The sequence below is a fragment of the Amphiura filiformis genome, chromosome 18 (assembly GCF_039555335.1).
Source record: "Amphiura filiformis chromosome 18, Afil_fr2py, whole genome shotgun sequence".
In the NCBI taxonomy this organism is placed as follows: Eukaryota; Metazoa; Echinodermata; class Ophiuroidea; order Amphilepidida; family Amphiuridae; genus Amphiura; species Amphiura filiformis.
In genome coordinates, this window is record NC_092645.1 from 29,086,290 (window position 1) to 29,106,236 (window position 19,947).

At 40.3% G+C, this 19,947-nt stretch overlaps 2 protein-coding genes across 2 annotated transcripts in view; both read left to right on the forward strand.

Annotated features, from left to right (window-relative positions):
- The window catches only part of LOC140140104 (cytosolic carboxypeptidase-like protein 5), a 48,983-nt gene that overhangs the window by 6,854 nt on the left and 22,182 nt on the right, over nucleotides 1-19,947 (forward strand). Inside the window, exons 3-8 of the mRNA XM_072161932.1 lie at nucleotides 9,816-10,016; nucleotides 10,899-11,070; nucleotides 11,995-12,158; nucleotides 14,999-15,176; nucleotides 16,063-16,355; nucleotides 17,149-18,000. Of these exons, the coding sequence (XP_072018033.1) occupies nucleotides 9,817-10,016; nucleotides 10,899-11,070; nucleotides 11,995-12,158; nucleotides 14,999-15,176; nucleotides 16,063-16,355; nucleotides 17,149-18,000 (1,859 nt within the window). The 5' untranslated portion in view covers nucleotide 9,816. The remainder of the gene's footprint in view (nucleotides 1-9,815; nucleotides 10,017-10,898; nucleotides 11,071-11,994; nucleotides 12,159-14,998; nucleotides 15,177-16,062; nucleotides 16,356-17,148; nucleotides 18,001-19,947) is intronic.
- LOC140139071 (uncharacterized) lies at nucleotides 1,527-7,541 on the forward strand. The gene is made up of 3 exons (XM_072160852.1): nucleotides 1,527-2,236; nucleotides 2,296-2,887; nucleotides 2,961-7,541. The coding sequence occupies exons 1-3, from the start codon at nucleotides 1,527-1,529 to the stop codon at nucleotides 7,539-7,541; spliced, it is 5,883 nt and encodes a 1,960-aa protein (XP_072016953.1).

Below are 19,947 nucleotides of genomic sequence, written 5' to 3' on the forward strand. Positions count from 1 at the left end.
TATTTGACCAAAGTATAATAATGTTGCATGCTGTGCTGCATGTTTACAAGCTCCGTAAAACTATAAAATTCAGTGGTTCGGTCAAAACTCAGCAATGATTTTAACCAAACAAGGGGATAATATTGTCTTTTTTTTAAAAAACAACACAAACTTTGTGTATGGTATATCATCCTGATGCATAAATGGAGATAAATATTCAACAATTTACCAACACCAAAATGTTGCTCTCTAAATGTAATGTCCAAATCTAGCATCTAGTGATCATTGTTTATGTTTGACTTAGCCTTTTAAATTATCCCGCTGCCCACTTTGTTTTGATCCAATGCATGATGGGAACTTCTGATGAAAATGGCTGCGCCCATGTGAGAGGTTTCGATAACGCTTTTACGGAACTAAATGAAAGAAATCTTCAAGAAGTAGAGTATTTAAAGAACAAAGGAGTTAATATCTGGAGATATTAGTAAGTTAATAAGACTACCAATTGAAGAAACGTTAAAATCATGTCGTGACTCTTGTGTAATTTCCATATTTCATCCCGATGTCCGCATCGTAAAGCTTAAATGAATACTGCCAATTACAGTAAAAACGTGTCGTGTTTGCCAAGAGCGCAGATTGGACGGCAGTACATGAGTATACACACAGATTTAGTCTTCCACACGATAGTAGAAGGTGCCAGAAGCGCTGATAGATAGATTGAAGAACGCATACATGAGTCTTCAATTTCCCAAGAAAGCATTTGAAGCAGAATTTACAGACAGATGCTTGTGAAATACATGAATATCATATGATTGAAATCAGATCAAACATTGTCAATGTCATTGATTCATGACATTAAATCGTAGCTGAATGTACCGTACTAAAGTAGGTGCTGTTGACCGCTATGCGTTGTCATTAGCCCAGCCTGTGGCCCAACACTTGTGCCGCTCATTGGATGTGGAGATCCGGGAAGTCGGGGTGTAGCACTTGCTAATGACAACTGAAGAGCTTTGGAATTTGGTTTGACACAATCATATGTAAGTGACGTGTTGGGAAGCTAAAAGTATGAATCCATGAAATTGTTCCAGAAACAATTAAAGAGACACGGTAAACAATAAGTGTTGACCGCTATGCGTTGTCATTAGCCCAGCCTGTGGCCCAACACTTGTGCCGCTCATTGGATGTGGAGATCCGGGAAGTCGGGGTGTAGCACTTGCTAATGACAACTGAAGTTGAAATTTGGTTCGACACAATCATATGTAAGAAAGTGACGTGTTGGAAACTAAAGGTATGAATCCATGAAATTGTTCCAGAAACAATTAAAGAAACACAGTATTTCACACAATAAGATCTGACATTAGTCCAGCCTGTGGCCCAACACTTGTGCCGCTCATTGGATGTGGAGATCCGGGAAGTCGGGGTGTAGCACTTGCTAGTGTTCAGAATTATCCAGTAAGCTGAACTGTGTTATCAAGAAAGAATTATTGACACTGAAAACAGTGATATTTATGTGAAACACAAATCGTGAAATGGATCCAAGAAAGATCAGTATGGCGTCAGAACCTGAAAGTAGGCCTATAGCCAGTAGAACAAGATCAAAATATGAAATGTATTCTCAGGTGAATGCAGATGCTATGTTACAACAAACAGTAATGTCACCGTATACAAAGGATGAGAATACCCTACCAGATGAGAAACTTGAAGAAATTCAAGAAGCTGTTCGAAAGATGGAAGAAGAATTGAGCTTTGCCAAAGAAAGAGCACGCCGTGCACAGCAGAGACAGGAGCAGAAAGATGAAGTTAACCCAGATGACAGTGCCTCCAACATTTCATTACATTCGTCCACATCTTCTGTGCAGAAAGCAAAGGTGAAGGAAATTGAGTTAGCAGCAAAAATGGCAAACATTAGAAGAAGTAATGAAATCAAAGAAAGGAAGCGCATTTACAACGAAGACTTCAAGACGCTGTTATACAACAGGAACTCTCAAGCCGCAGCTTGTAGAGCAAAGGAAGAATTGAGGTTAGCACAACAAAGGGCAGACGAAATGAATTTACGCAAAGAAATTGAGGAAGAAGAGGAACGCTTGAGCTGCTTAGAACAGGAAATGGCTATAACAACAGACTGGGAAGCGGCGAAAGCAACTACATATGCACTTGGAAGCTGCTCGTCTGAAGTTACCAGCATTGGAACCAGAAACTCAATTTACCAAGCCAGTGATAGAGATAGGTCTCCAACCGTGACAGCGCCACCACAGTACATGTATGCCGCTGGTATGCATACATTAAAACGCCTACAGCTGAGGATGGTTTCATGTATAGGCCAGCAACTTCAAAGCAAAGATTGGAGAAAACAAGTGATGCGATACAAAGACGAACAGATACAACTGAAGAAAGGAAACCAGTCATCACGATCAGTGGAGAAACAAAGTCAAATCTAGCCAAGCCCACTGTAAACACAGAAACAGAGAGTAAAGATCTGTTAGTAACATTGCTGGATAAACTGGTGACTTATCAGCGAGAAGCAACATTACCAACTACAGACATTGATACATTTGACGGCTCAGATGTGATACAGTTTCCGACGTTCTTGAGGACCTTTACCAGTACAGTGGAAGATGTCACCAATGATAACAAAGGTCGCTTGGAGATGCTCCTGAAGTATACTAAGAAGGAGGCAAAGCAGCTTATAAAGGATTGCATTTTCATAGAGAACCAGAAGGAAGCCTACCTGACAGCAATTAAATTGCTGAAAGACAATTACGGACAGCCAGCGATGTTGGCAACTAAATATAAAGAACGAGCTGAACAATGGGTTCAAATAAACCCAGGTGACAGTGCTGCACTGAAGAGATACGCAATATTCCTCACCGGATTCAGGAATGCGCGAATGGGAACCCCTGATCTGAAGACCGTGAGACAGTTATGAGTTTCTCAAGGTATTAGCAAGCAAATTGCCACGTCCTCTACAACAACAATGGATAAAGACCGTGGGAAGGTGCAGAGACAATGAAAACAGAGCCACCAGATTTGAAGACTTTGAGCAGTTTGTCACTAAGCTGTCACGAGATGAAAATGACCCAAGAATATCTGGCCTAGGATACCAAGGTGTGAAAGCAAGTAGAAGCAGTGATACTGCCCCCAAGAGAAAGGTTTTCGCCACAAATGTACAACAGAGTCAGAAGAACAATACAGTGAATACAGCTGTGAACCAAAGCAAGTCAAGTCCTTCATGCATCTATTGTGGAGAGGGAACTCGTCACCAACTACCAGAATGCAGGAAATTTGCTGCTTTGAATGGGGTTGAGAAATCAGCGATATTTAAGAAGAAAGGACTGTGCTTTGGGTGTATGAGACCAGGCCATATGAAGAAGAACTGCCCTAAACCGCTGAAGTGCAGCAAGTGTAAGAGAGCGCATCCTACACCACTTCATGACCCTAATCGTGAGAAGAAAGCATCGGGAGATAAACCAGGTGAAACTCCAAGTGTGATGACGGGATGTGTTGGAACACCAGAGGAAGGGAGTGGACCACTGATGACTATAATCCCCATTTTGGTGAAAGTTAAGAACAGTGATCAGTGCTTAGATACACATGCCTTTCTAGACAATGGCTGTGGAGGAGTCTTTGTTAATAAAGAACTGTCAGATATGCTACATGTCAGGACGAGAGCTACTAAACTATTCCTGAGAACTATCAACTTGGAGGAGACCGTGGATACAGAGACAACACTTGATCAACTGCAAATAGGGAACATAGATGGTACCACATTCATAGACATACCAGATGCCTATGTTAAAGATATACCAGTTGATGAGCAAGAAATTCTCACCCAAGGAGATATAGACAAATGGGAGCACCTGCATTCAATTAAGTTACCCAAATTAGACACAACACAAGCATGTTTACCCCAGGTGACAATGATGATAGGTATAAATGTGCCGGCAGCCACAACGCCACTAGAAACCAGAGTTGGGGACATTGGTCAACCATACGCTGTGAGATCGCCACTGGGCTGGCTAGTATATGGGCTGCTTGGAAGAAGGAAGACAACAGATGTACACTTCTGTAGTACAACAAGAATACAGAAAAGTGATCAGCAGCTTGAACAGTTATTCAGAAACTATGTGAACAAAGATTTCGATGAGAGACTTAATGTAAATGAAACCAAGCCCTCAGTAGAGGACAAGCAGTTCCTTCAGGTGATGGCGGACACAATCAGACAGGAGACAGATGGGCACTTTATGACGGCGCTACCATTCAGAAATAAAGATATTGTGATGCCCAATAATCGCACACAAGCGGAAGGTTTTGCCAATAGTCTGAGAAAACGCCTGAACAAGGACAGCGACTTACATGAGCAGTATACCAAGTTTATGAATGACTTGGAAGCCAATGGCTATGCTGAGAGAGTACCAGATAAAGAGATGGTGCGTGCTGATGGACGGCAGTGGTATGTGCCCCACCATGGAGTATTTAACCCACGCAAGCCTGGGAAAATCAGAGTGGTTTACAATTGCCCAGCGGCTCACCAAGGCGTCTCTATAAACAAACTACTATTAAGCGGTCCAGATCTCACTAACAGGCTGAGTGGAGTCATAACCAGATGGAGAAAGGAGCCTGTAGCGGTATTAGCCGATATACAGAGCATGTTCTATCAAGTAAGGGTGGAAGAAGATGACAGAGATATGTTGAGGTATCTTTGGTGGCCCAATGGGAACCTAGACAACAAACTTCAAGATTATCGCATGTGTGTTCATATCTTTGGAGCCGTTTCCTCCCCCAGTTGTGCCAACTTTGTGCTGAGGAAGATTGCAACTGACTGTAAGAACACCAAACCCAAGGTAGCGGAAGCCATATGCCACTCCTTTTATGTCGATGACATGCTAAAATCATTCACGACGGAGGTGGAGGCTGCTGAAGTCTCCAAAGATATCCAACAGACTTTACAAAGGGGTGGTTTTAGATTGACTAAATGGCTAAGCAACAGCCGGATGGTGTTGCGCCGATTTCCATCCGAGGACAGAGCAGAACCAGTGAAACATCTTGATATAGATGTGGATTCCCTTCCAACAGAGAGAGCTCTAGGAGTGCAATGGAATGCAGAAACCGACCAATTGGGATTCTCAATCAGCATGAATGATAGGTGGAATGTAATGACCAGAAGGAATTTGCTATCTATCATATGTGGAGTGTATGACCCAATGGGCATGGTGGCACCATTTGTGATGAAAGCCAAAATCATACTGCAGTCTCTATGCCAACAGAAGATAGGATGGGATGATGACATTCCACGACAAGAAGCCCGTGAATGGAGCAGATGGACCACAGAGCTTCCCAAGCTGAAGGAAGTTAAGCTGAACAGATGTATGAAGTCAGCCTCTATCAAGAACCCAACGAAGATCCAGTTCCATCACTTCGCTGATGCTAGTGAAAAGGGATATGGTGTAGTGAGCTATGTTAGATACATAGAGGGACAAGAAGTACATTGTTCCTTCCTGATGGCTAAGGCCAGAGTCAGGCCATTGAAGCAGGTCACCATACCCAGACTGGAATTAACAGCAGCTGTGACTGCAGTCAGAGTAGACTGCAAATTGAAGAGTGACTGGAAAACCGGGGATGAAGAGCAGCAGATTGATAGTCATTTTTGGACGGATAGTTCAACCGTGTTGAAATACATTGGAAATGAATCCTCCCGTTTCCACACGCTTGTGGCCAACAGAGTGGAAGAGATCAGGGAAGCATCTGAGTTGTCACAATGGCACTACGTACCTACACAGGATAACCCGGCAGATGATTGTTCCCGTGGACTTTCGATGACAAAGCTATTGAAGTGTGACAGATGGTTCAACGGTCCACATTTCTTATGGAAAGAAGAAGATGAATGGCCAAAGTCAGAATCAACAGAACCAGAAAGCCTGTCAACTCAAGATTCAGAAGTGAGAGATACCAGATCCCGTTCTGTGAATGTAATGGCTGGAGTGGTGAAAGGTGAAGAACCACAAGACCCTGTAACCAGAATCATCCACTACTATTCTAATTGGATGAAGTTGAAAAGAATGGTAGCATGGTGGCTTCGTCTTAAACAAGTCCTGCTGCAGAAGTCCAGGAAGCAAGAAGTTAGGCTAGAGTCCAAAAACCTGACAGTGGAAGAACTACAGAGGGCTGAAGAGACCATTATCAAGACGGTTCAGCAGCAAGCGTTTCCTAAAGAAGTGACAGCCTTACAGAAGTGTAAAGGCAAACCAGTACAGAAATTGACCACAAATGAAGACAAAGAAGCAAAGAATGCATCACCCATGAAGGTCCACAGCGGAAGTCCTATATTGAATCTGGATCCGATACTAAGTAACGGAGTTTTTCGGGTAGGAGGAAGACTGAGCAATGCACAAATACCAGAAGATGCCAAGCACCAATTCATACTTCCCAGATACCACCATGTTTCCGATATAATCTTGGATTATGTTCATCGCCAGTGTAAACACCAAGGCAGAAATCATGTACTAACTACCCTGCGACAGAAATATTGGATACTGGGGGCCGGTGTAAAAGTGAAGCAGCTGATGAAGAAATGTCTAATTTGCAGAAAACAGCGCTGTAAGTTAAACCAACAAATGATGGCTGACCTCCCTGCTCAACGTGTTAAAGCAGATGACCCACCGTTCACTTACACAGGGGTGGACTACTTCGTTCCATACGAGATCAAACGTGGAAGATCAACAGTAAAGCGCCACGGAGTGTTGTTCACTTGTTTGAACAGTCGTGCGGTGCACATAGAGGTTGCAGATAGTATGACCACTAGTTCTTGTATTAACGCCTTGAGAAGATTTATAGCAAGGAGAGGAATGGTGAAGGAGATTGTCTCGGACAATGGCAGCAATTTTGTGGGCACCAACCGTGAGCTACATGAAGCATTCAAAGCCCTTGACCACGATGCTATTCAGATGTTTGCATCCACCCATGAGATTAACTGGAAATTCAACACTCCCACAGCATCGCACCATGGAGGAGTGTGGGAACGGATGATCCGTACAGTCAGGAAAATCCTCCATGCCATGTTGTCTGAGCAGCATTTGAAAGTGGCAAGAACCGATGAAGAGCTTTACATTTTAATGTGTGAAGTGGAAGTAACAATAAACTCAAGACCACTGACAAGAATGTCGGAGGACCCAACCGATTTGTGTGTACTGACCCCGAACCACCTGCTACAGCTGCGCAACCCAGAAACACTCCCACCAGGAGTATTCACAGAGAAAGATGCCTACTCCAGAAGACGCTGGAGACAAGTACAATTCCTAGCCGACCTATTTTGGAAAAGATGGGTTGCAGAATACCTACCAATGCTCCAAACACGTCAAACGTGGCTGAAACCCAAGAAAAATCTTCAGGTCGATGACATAGTGCTTGTGGTAGATAATTCAGCTCCACGCAACTCTTGGCCGATGGGCAGAATAGAGAAGATTCATGTGGGAAACAAAGGCCTAGTGCGCAGTGTGACAGTGAAGACACAATCGACCACCCTAGATCGTCCAATCAACAAGTTATGCCTTCTGCTTGAAATGGAGTGACAACTGTTTACACAGTGAATTTGTGAATTTACATCTATTTTATGAAGTTTCATGTTGATAATTAGCAAATGGACACTTACGTGAATGGAACTTTGTGCCAGCTTGTGTATCAACAGTGGCACCGTGAATGGAACTTTGTGCCAGCTTGTGTATCAACAGTGGCACCGTGAATGGAACTTTGTGCCAGCTTGTGTATCAACAGTGGCACCGTGAATGGAACTTTGTGCCAGCTTGTGTATCAACAGTGTCACCGTGAATGGAACTTTGTGCCAGCTTGTGTATCAACAGTGTCACCGTGAATGGAACTTTGTGCCAGCTTGTGTATCAACAGTGGCACCGTGAATGGAACTTTGTGCCAGCTTGTGTATCAACAGTGGCACCGTGAATGGAACTTTGTGTCAGCTTGTGTATCAACAGTGTCATCGTGGTGTAGTGTTACCAGATGTGAATTACACGAACTGTTACCAGATGTGAATGACACGAACTGTTACCAGATGTGAATTACACGAACTGTTACCAGATGTGAATGACACGAACTGTTACCAGATGTGAATTACACGAACTGTTACCAGATGTGAATTACACGAACTGTTACCAGATGTGAATGACAAGAAGTTTCAACCCAAAGGAACCTGAAACTTTAGGCTGCCATGGTTGTGCACAGGCAGTTTTTTAATTAACCTATTCCAAAAATTTAAGTTTGTATTGGAAAATTACTTTGGATTGGGAAACTGTCATGGTATGTGCACGGGCAGTTTATAATGTTAAATTGTTGTTTTGATACCTTTGATATTTGAAGTGAAGTATTGAGCAAATTTCCAAACTAACTGAAAAATTAAGCTTCAAAAAGAGAACTGACTTTAACCACTCCATGAAAGAGATAATATTGATTTGATGTGAAAGAACACATCACCATCACAGCTATTCACTTACCAGCTGTTTGAAACTTTGATTTGATGTTTAATGAGAAATATTTGTAAAATCAGTGAACATTTCTTTGAAACCAAAGCAGACTTGTTTTAGTGGCAAAATAGAAAACCCTTTGCTTTTGGCTGATTGTTTACTTTCATGAAAATTGCAAGTCTGATAGAACTCTTAGAACTTAAAACTTTATGTAAATGTGCCATGAAAGACACATGGTCACCACAGTGAACTTTAATATGAATGTGCCATGAAAGACACATGGTCACCACAGTGAACTTTAATATGAATGTGCCATGAAAGACACATGGTCACAACAGTGAACTTTAATGATGACTTTTGATTACATTGTGTTTCAGTCATGCTAAATAGCATTCAGTTTATTGAAAGAATTCAGTTACATGTTTGAAGTTTGAGAAAACACATTGTTAACTTGTTTCATGTTATATTGAAGCAGCCAACTCAAATTTAAATTGAAAGATCTCAAATTTGGGAGGGTTGTTTGGACATAGTATTTTATCGTCTCAATGATTTTCGACTGGGGGCCGGGATGTAATGTCCAAATCTAGCATCTAGTGATCATTGTTTATGTTTGACTTAGCCTTTTAAATTATCCCATGCCCACTTTGTTTTGATCCAATGCATGATGGGAACTTCTGATGAAAATGGCTGCGCCCATGTGAGAGGTTTCGATAACGTTTTTACGGAACTAAATGAAAGAAATCTTCAAGAAGTAGAGTATTTAAAGAACAAAGGAGTTAATATCTGGAGATATTAGTAAGTTAATAAGACTACCAATTGAAGAAACGTTAAAATCATGTCGTGACTCTTGTGTAATTTCCATATTTCATCCCGATGTCCGCATCGTAAAGCTTAAATGAATACTGCCAATTACACTAAAGGTGGCTTGCAATTAAGACACATGCTTGTTGGCAGAGCTCCAAATACACAGGGACAAAGGATAATTTTGGTTATTAATTCCGTAATGTAATTTTTTTATGAAATTAGGAATAGGGGTAGGATTAGGATAAAATTTAGGTTAGGTTAAAATAAAATGGTGGATCAACCTTTATTTGACCAAAGATATCTCAAAAGAGTCACATGAATTTTGTAGATGACGAAAAGTATACACTGGCGGACTGCTTTTGTGAATTAGTTGAAATAGCCCTGATCAGAGTTCCCTCTTTAGTCACACTTAGATAAAGCAGTTATTTGCCTGTGGAATTGGGAGTCAACTGACCAGTAGATACCATTTGTAGTCCTACTAACCCTCTTCACAAAATCTGTGTAAACTCAACTTTGGTAGAGAATTTCAAACAAAGATTTTGATGATTGTGTGTTCTATGCCTACAGGATGGAATTTCGTTCAGGAGGTCTCCTGTTCACCTCCAAGTTTGATTCCGGCAACCTAGCAAGAGTAGAGAGAGTTCTTGCCGATGATGATGATGAACCCGGTACACATAGGATTGGAGATCCTGGTATCAATCCGGATTATGAGTTCAACGTGTGGACCAATCCAGACTGTTCCGGGACTGAATTTGAAAATGGAAACAGGTAGGTAAAGTAAAGGCTGCTGTTGTAGTAGAGTTCTTGCAGATGATGAACCCGGCATTCATAGGATTGGCGATCCTGGTATCAATCCGGATTATGAGTTCAATGTTTGGACCAGACTGAATTTGAAAATGGAAACAGGTAGGTAAAGGCTGCTGTTGTAGTAGAGTTCTTGCAGATGCTGAACCCGGCACTCATAGGATTGGGGATCCAGGTATCAATCCGGATTATGAGTTCAACGTGTGGACCAATCCAGACTGTTCAGGGACAGAATTTGAAAATGGAAACAGGTGTAGGCTGCTGTTGTAGTAGAGTTTAGAAAAGTGAAGAAACGCTCAATACGCTAATCGGCATTAATTTATTCTAGAATCAAGCGGCCCATACCAATCCTGATTCAGATCTGTACTGAAGAAAAATAACCATGATAAACCGTCCTACACTTCCTGAGAAATTAATTCGGATACACTCTACAATGTATGTCAACAATAATGTTTTATTGAGTTTTACTTACCCGAATGTGCGCCTTTTTGAAATGGAAGTAGTGGTCGCTCGCCATGATTTTTGGAGGGCTAAGACAAGGAAAACCACCTATAACTGTGATAAACAAACCTCAATAATATTTTTTTGTGATAAAATACAAAGTATTAGCTAATTGCTGTTGTGCGAGCATGCTCTTCAACTATGTTCTGCTTAATGTTTAAAGTAATTTCAAAGTTAACCAAAAGTCATATTTTTCCTTCTGACTATATAAATGTCTTTTTTTTTCCACTGGGCCTTTCATGGTTGTTCCAAGGTTGCCATCACTTGATACACCAATGAGGATTTGATAACGCTCAATACTCAATATATATTGTTTCACTTACATTTCTTGTTCTTCCTCACCAGAACCTGGTTCCATTTTGCCATCAAGGGATGTCCGATGAACAAGTTGGTCAAGATTAACGTCATAAACCTCAACAAACAGGGTAAACTGTACAACCAAGGCATGTCCCCCGTCGTCAAGGTGATGCCACAGAAACCAAAATGGGAACGTATCAGAGATAAACCCTCTACAGAGGTGAGCTATCTTTTATTCATTTAGAGTGTTCATATGACCATCTTAATTTAATAGTTTGTCTCAAAGCCTAAGGTGAAAACCTAATGGGGAATTTGTTTTTTTAGGTTTTTTTTTAAGTTTAATTTTTTTTACCACCTTTCATTTTTCAAGGAGGTTTCACTGTGGTTAAGATGAAGAATTTTATTGAGATTTATGATGTAGGCTATTTTCACGTCTGAGGATGTCAGACTTAAGATTTTTGTGTGATGTATTTGGAAACAAATGAAATGCAGAAGAAAATGAAAGTTACTCAATCCAGCGGGAATAACACGCAAAAAGTGAGCAATTTTACTAATGCACATGTGGACTTTGAGACAAACTGTTAAATTAAGATGGCCTAACCAATTGAGAGTTTTTGTTGTTTTTTGCAATTCCAAATAAAATGAAGATTTCTACATTTTAGTGACATTTCACAACCAATACAGAAGTCATAGACTAAGAGATGCAGACTATTCACCAACAGTCAAAGTTCCTGTGCTTTGTATGCTGTGAATTCTTGCATATTTATGAGGGCTGATCATTAGATTATGTGTGTCTAACAATCATGCCAGCGTTGTGTACCTTCACGTATACGAGATACATCGCATATACGCAATAGAATGTTGTGCGTCTTCGCATCCAGATCTTGCTAAATGTGTTTATTTCTTGACTATCGACCCATGTTTAACCAGTCTATTCTCTAGGACACCACCAACATCCAGATTGGGTAGAGAATCAACCAGTCAACATTCAGCTACCACTGGCTTATGATGGAGAAGGGTTTCTCCAAAATATACGGTATTACTAAAACAAAAAAGTGAGTGTTGAAGACTTGTTTAAACTTCTACATTTCTGTTACCAACGCCTATAGGAACATTCATTCCAATTTACACCTTGTTTTTGCAGACTGTAGATGGCCAGTTCACGATGTCATTTACATACCGATTTGAGTATCGCTTCTCCTGCGTGTACTTTGCTTTCTGCTATCCGTTCTCCTATGCCGAGTACCAGACCAAATTAGAAGAGTTGGATTCCAAGCTTGGTGCAGGTGGAGATATGTCTGCCAATAGGTAATATTTCTAAAAATGGGACTTTAAAGGCTTAATGTACGATTTCCTTCAAATTTTAAATTTGTCATTATATACTCAAAATGCTGAAATAATACTAGTAATAATGATCGGGAATAGTTTCTGTCCATTTTGAGCTGAAATAACGCGGTAACGTGAAAGAAACACTGCTTGTAATTTTGGCCGTTTAACACGCAGTTCTATGAGCGGACATAAAGTCATAATTTCTTGAATTATGACTTTATGTCGAACTTTGCTCTGTTTACCTACAAACACAACAAATTTGGCTGATTCCATTTAGGTGCAAGTTGTGACATGTGTAAACATTACAAATATGCCAAAAAATCAGGTTTGAAAAAAATTAACCAAATTCATATTATAAGATCGTACATTATGACTTTAATGGGGAATTGACTGTGTGGGCATCAGTTACTGTTTTCAGAATTAAAGATTTCAGAATTAAATAACAGAATAAATGGATGCAAATAAAATAAACAAATAAGGACAAACAAGTAAATAGGGACAATAGATAAATATATGCAATCATTATTTATTAATCACATCATAAAAATACATCAAAATTAACAAAAGAATGAACAAACACCCCAGGACACACTGAAAACCTGCACTGATCAAGCAGGCACAAGGGCCTTAAAAAGCAACACAAAACACAATATATAAAATACAGCTACAATAAAATACAAATGCCAACATTGCTTTTAACACAGCAAATGAGGACTTGGGGAGAAGCATGCATGCAGGAAGCAAGGTGGGGGTGGGACTAGATTTTAAGGTAAGGAGCTACGTCCCAATGTGCGTTCCAGATCGTAAAGCTGCTGACGAGCGCGATCTTACTTATCTCCCGAACCAATTGCTTGGATAATTTGGGTCCAATTTCAAAACAGTTAATTAATTGATCAAATAAATATTTTTGAAATGAATTAAGGGATCTAAAATGAGCGTTTATTGCGTTTCGACAGTATTTTTTGTGGGACATGAGAGCACCTCAGACCTATCAAATTGCATTCTGAATACGAAGCATGTCTTTCTGATATCAAATAATTTTCATTTTTTGAAAATCACAATATAATACAAATTTTATGCCAAATTATAAAAATTTGATATTTTTCAAATTTTTGATATATAACAGTCCTCGAAGTAAATTATATAAATCTAATGATATATTCTTAAAGTGTATGTAGCAGGGAGGAAAAGCCGACGGTCAATTGAAAATTTTGACCTTTCATATTGAAGATATGGATTTTTGTTCCCAAAAGACCTAATTTTTTTGGTGTTTTGGGAAAAAATCCATATCTTCAATAATGAAAGGTCAAAATTTTCAATTGATCGTCGGCTTTTCATCCCACCTACATACACTTTAAGTATAAATCATCAGATTTATAAAGTTTACTTCAAGTACTGTTAAATATCAAAAATATCAATTTTAATGATTTGCCATAAAATATGTCTTAAATTGCGAATTTCAAAAAATCAAAATTATTTGATATCAGAATGACATTCTTCGTATTCAGAATGCAATTCGATATGTCTGATGTGCTCTAATGTCCCAAAATAAATACTGTCCAAACGCTCATACCCCAGCCCTTAATAAAAGTAAAATAAACAAATATTTAAGGACAAACAAGTAAATAAGTACAATAAGTAAATAAATAAAATGAATAAATAAATGTCAGTGCAAATAACAGGTCAAATAATCGAAAAGTCACCCAATGTTTTTCTTTAACCATTTGTTTCTATGAGGCATGGTATTGTCGAAAGTCGCTGGGAAAATCTTGGGCTACCAAGTCGTTAGTTTAGCTACCTTAGGCCTGGTTGTAAAGAACCAGTATTGATGCTCAAATCTGGCTTCAAATGACCTTATAGTTGGGGAATACCATATTGGCAATTAAAATTCATCTGCTTTTATTCAAGACAGGTTATTTCCTTTTTCTTTGTACAATAAATCACTTGCATTCATCATTATTGACATTAGCACCATCATTTATTGACTTTTACACTCAGACATAATTAATTATCATTGATATATTTTCTCGTCAGGTGACCTTGGTGAGGTACCGGAACAGACTTTGTTTGAAATGTCATTGCCTTTAGCTTTTCGTTTTATCTTTTCTGAATCATTTGTGAATTTTATGTCTAAAAACGGTGTTCCAAATCATAATTTGTTATATTTCAATAGAGGTAGTCATTGTGACGTCAACATCACCATCTTATGGGTACCGAGTGCCTTGTTGCTAAGATCACCACGTTGACGCTTGACTGAAGAGGTGCGTCACGCGCCGCGACTTCCGCGTAAATAGGGGGCGTAACTTCTAGCGCATGACATGCAGAACGGCAGTCCCCACAAGATGGCGGATCCCGCGGAAAAGGCTGACGACCTCTATAGATGAAATATTCAATTTTTGCTGAATAGTATGATAATATTCAAGCAAAATTTTGATTCACTGATTCCTATCAAAATAAATGTGGTTGAGGCATTCTGTGGGTATTTTTGATGTGCGCTTAGAAATTAGTCACATTTACAAGAAACATTTTCTTTTTGCATGAATGCTTGAAAGGGACAATATTTTATGTTATTAATGAATTTGATTTTTCCAAACATATCTGGTCAACTTCCTTTAACTAATTAATGACATAATGAAGAAGGTATAAAACAAAGGAACATTAATTGATGCATAGATCATCAATTTTTTTTTTGATGATCTCTGATTCTGAGACTAGTATACCTAAATCCTAGTCTCAGCTCTGATTGATGTTGCAAGTCTCACATCAGGTATAAACTTATTCAAGTAAATCATGCAAAGTGTTCCTTTCAATTTTGCCAGCTCTCCAAACTCCATCTACTACCATCGTGAGCTGCTATGTTACTCAAGGGATCATCTACGAGTGGATCTGGTGACCATATCGTCATGTCATGGTTTGACTAAAGAAGAAGAGCCAAGACTTGACAGGTTATTCCCAGACCTTGATACGCCTAGAGCCAAGACGTTTAGAGGAAAGAGGGTATGTAGGGGTTAGGTACAGAAGCAAGGGTGAAATTAACAGCTTTGCTACCAGGATTCAGTTATGATATAAATTTGGATCGATTGTGCCCTTATTGGTTGAGCTATGGGTTTTAAAATATTGGATGAGATGTAGTCAAGTTCAATATCTTAAAACTCATAATTGAAGACCGAATTAAAAAGACTAGTTTGCGTCTGACGTCAGAGCAAAGGCGCGGCGTGATTGGTTGCTGACCTGCGCAATACGGCATTTTTGGTCTGGTTGACAGGATGTCATATACGCAAGCTAGATAGTTTTTTTGATTCGGTCTTCAATTATAGCAAGACCAATAGATATGGGGCGTAAAGCATCCAATTTTATCATTATTAGGATTTGGATCTAATATTTTCACATACTTTGATTCATCAAAACATAATAATGAAAAATTGGATTGATTGAGCCCGTCTCATAATGAGGCCTATAAATAATGGACATAAAGCATCCCAATGTTATACTTATTATATTTAGGATCCAATAATTTCACACACTCAGATTCATCAAAACATAATAATGGGAAAAGGTGGTGCCTGGTTCACCTGAATTTAGCTGGAACCATGCAGGACACAATTTGGGCCTACCTGGACCCTTTTTTCTTGATTCTAGGAAAATTACAAATATTGAAAAAAATCTAGAAACACCATCGCTAAAATTCAAATCCAGCATGATCAACAAATGTATACCAGTTAATAAGGACAACAAAGACGATATTCCAAACACAATGAAGTCACAGCCAGAATGAAGCCAAAATTCTTCGAACATAATTTTTTTGACTCATGAAAAATAGAAAGCCTGTGTAACATGATTGGAAACTTACTGTACCTAACACTTGTACTTAATTTTTTTTCAGGTTTTTTTCCTGAGCAGTCGGGTCCACCCGGGAGAAACTCCAGCCAGTTTTGTATTCAACGGATTCCTTGAATTAATTCTCCGTCCCAAAGATCCCCGTGCCATCCAGCTACGCAAACAGTACGTCTTCAAGCTAGTGCCGCTCCTCAACCCAGACGGCGTACAACGGGGTCACTACCGCACTGACCAAAGAGGGGTCAACTTAAATAGAATGTACTTGAACCCTGACCCCGAACTTCATCCGTCCATATATGCAGCCAAGAGTGTTATATTATATCACCACATACATTCCAGGTGAGTTAGTTGAACTTTGAACCGTAGGAGTCAATTTATATAGAATGTACTTGAACCCTGACCCTGAGCTTCATCCGTCCATATATGCAGCCAAGAGTGTTATATTATATCATCACATACATTCCAGGTGAGTTAGTTGAACTCTCAGCCCTAGGGGTCAGTTTATATAGAATGTACTTGAACCCTGACCCTTAGCTTCATCTGTCCAAGAGTCTATATCATCATACATTTCAGGTGAGGTGTTTGTAGTCTTCAGTAAAACACCCTAGTCAACTTGTTGCCTTGCTGAATTTTCACAATATGTGACAGGATTAGAATGAGACTAATGTCACTAACATTGATTTTGAGTATTAACTTTAGATTTAAAAATGGTCATTTGTAGGCATAATATGTTATCTGTGGCAGTTGCTTTATTTGAATATCTGAGATACAATGGAATGTGATTAACCGACCCTAATCCCGAATGAAAAGTCAATGAAGGAGGTGATTGGGAGAAGATCAAGAGGACACATGTTGTGGTCCTTTCTGCCTGATTTTGAACCACGGCTCCCTCAGCTTTAGAGCGCTCTGAGTGTGATAGTGTGGCCTGGTATTGTGAGTTTTAATCTCAATGGGCAATGGTAGGCAAGTAACAGGCCTGAAACAAGGCCTGCAGCCCGCTTATTTTCACCCTTACTGTGGTGTCTGCCATTGAAGCAATGTGCCAATATTTATAAATTATGTATTTCAGGATTGTTAAGATATGTCAATGTAAAGAGGTATCTAATATAATCTTTTCATAATTTTATTTCAGAGTTAGACCTCAGCCTAAAGATGCCCCACATACAAGTGACAGGCAGAATCAGCAAAGGCCAAAGACAAGTCACAGCCAAAGACAATCAGCAGCCAGAGTACCTACCAGACAATCAGTACAGAGTGCATACAGTACTAGGACTATCCCACAGAACCAAATGATATCCGACAAAGAGGACCCATTTGGTTCTGATGACATTGTAGAAACTGTATTAAAAAAGCCAAATGCTATTGTTATGGTACATGATAGTGTTACAGCTGTCAATCAAACCAAAGAAGGCGGGGACTCCCGTGTTGATACAGATACTGCTGCAGGGGGCGATTCTGGTCTTCCAGGTGGAGATGCCAACTCCAGATCTCTTGCCAATGGGCCCAATGTGCATTCCTTATCAGGACTACCAGATGGCTACGAAGCAAGCCATCCATTAAGTACTCTCACCTGGGATGCTTCTATAGAAGACTCTGATGGTGAAGATGGCGATTTATGCCAGAAGACTTCACAGCTATCACTCGCCGATTCCACAGCGCCCTCTACACCAGTTTCATGTTATAAACAAGAAGACTTATTAGCGGTGTCGCCTCAAGAAAGCGGAATCGCATTCTATGTCGACCTCCACGGGCATGCTTCCAAAAGAGGTTGTTTCATATACGGTAACCATTTGCCTATGGTGGAGGACCATATTGAGAATCTCCTTTATCCAAAGTTGATTTCAATGAACTCAGCATACTTTGATTTTGATGGGTGCAATTTTTCTGAGAAGAACATGTACACTAAGGATAAGAGGGATGCAGGGATATCAAAGGAAGGGAGTGGGAGAGTGGCAATACACAAAGCAACAGGGATTATACACAGGTGAGTATGTAGGCACCTATGTTTCAGATGTACACTAAGGATAAGAGGGATGCAGGGATATCAAAGGAAGGGAGTGGGAGAGTGGCAATACACAAAGCAACAGGGATCATACACAGGTGAGTATGTAGGTACCTATGTTTCAGATGTACACTAAGGATAAGAGGGATGCGGGGATATCAAAGGAAGGGAGTGGGAGAGTGGCAATACACAAAGCAACAGGGATCATACACAGGTGAGTATGTAGGTACCTATGTTTCAGATGTACACTAAGGATAAGAGGGATGCAGGGATATCAAAGGAAGGGAGTGGGAGAGTGGCAATACACAAAGCAACAGGGATCATACACAGGTGAGTATGTAGGTACCTATGTTTCAGATGTACACTAAGGATAAGAGGGATGCGGGGATATCAAAGGAAGGGAGTGGGAGAGTGGCAATACACAAAGCAACAGGGATTATACACAGGTGAGTATGTAGGTACCTATGTTTCAGATGTACACTAAGGATAAGAGGGATGCGGGGATATCAAAGGAAGGGAGTGGGAGAGTGGCAATACACAAAGCAACAGGGATTATACACAGGTGAGTATGTAGGTACCTATGTTTCACATGTACACTAAGGATAAGAGGGATGCAGGGATATCAAAGGAAGGGAGTGGGAGAGTGGCAATACACAAAGCAACAGGGATCATACACAGGTGAGTATGTAGGTACCTATGTTTCAGATGTACACTAAGGATAAGAGGGATGCGGGGATATCAAAGGAAGGGAGTGGGAGAGTGGCAATACACAAAGCAACAGGGATTATACACAGATGAGTATGTAGGTACCTATGTTTCAGATGTACACTAAGGATAAGAGGGATGGGGATATCAAAGGAAGGGAGCGGGAGAGTGGCAATACACAAAGCAACAGGGATTATACACAGGTGAGTATGTAGGCACCTATGTTTCACATGTACACTAAGGATAAGAGGGATGCGGGGATATCAAAGGAAGGGAGTGGGAGAGTGGCAATACACAAAGCAACAGGGATTATACACAGGTGAGTATGTAGGTACCTATGTTTCAGATGTACACTAAGGATAAGAGGGATGCGGGGATATCAAAGGAGGGGAGTGGGAGAGTGGCAATACACAAAGCAACAGGGATTATACACAGGTGAGTATGTAGGTACCTATGTTTCAGATGTACACTAAGGATAAGAGGGATGCGGGGATATCAAAGGAAGGGAGTGGGAGAGTGGCAATACACAAAGCAACAGGGATCATACACAGGTGAGTATGTAGGTACCTATGTTTCAGATGTACACTAAGGATAAGAGGGATGCGGGATATCAAAGGAAGGGAGTGGGAGAGTGGCAATACACAAAGCAACAGGGATCATACACAGGTGAGTATGTAGGTACCTATGTTTCAGATGTACACTAAGGATAAGAGGGATGCGGGGATATCAAAGGAAGGGAGTGGGAGAGTGGCAATACACAAAGCAACAGGGATTATACACAGGTGAGTATGTAGGTACCTATGTTTCAGATGTACACTAAGGATAAGAGGGATGCGGGGATATCAAAGGAAGGGAGTGGGAGAGTGGCAATACACAAAGCAACAGGGATTATACACAGGTGAGTATGTAGGTACCTATGTTTCAGATGTACACTAAGGATAAGAGGGATGCGGGGATATCAAAGGAGGGGAGTGAGAGTGGCAATACACAAAGCAACAGGGATTATACACAGGTGAGTATGTAGGTACCTATGTTTCAGATGTACACTAAGGATAAGAGGGATGCGGGATATCAAAGGAAGGGAGTGGGAGAGTGGCAATACACAAAGCAACAGGGATCATACACAGGTGAGTATGTAGGTACCTATGTTTCAGATGTACACTAAGGATAAGAGGGATGCGGGGATATCAAAGGAAGGGAGTGGGAGAGTGGCAATACACAAAG

Coding starts and splice junctions, on each gene's coding strand:
- LOC140139071 (XM_072160852.1), top strand. CDS start 1,527: ATGGCGTCAGAACCTGAAAGTAGGCCTATAGCCAGTAGAACAAGATCA. Junction 2,237..2,295: donor ACAGCGCCACCACAGTACAT/GTATGCCGCTGG, acceptor TTTCATGTATAG/GCCAGCAACTTCAAAGCAAA. Junction 2,888..2,960: donor GAACCCCTGATCTGAAGACC/GTGAGACAGTTA, acceptor CAATGGATAAAG/ACCGTGGGAAGGTGCAGAGA.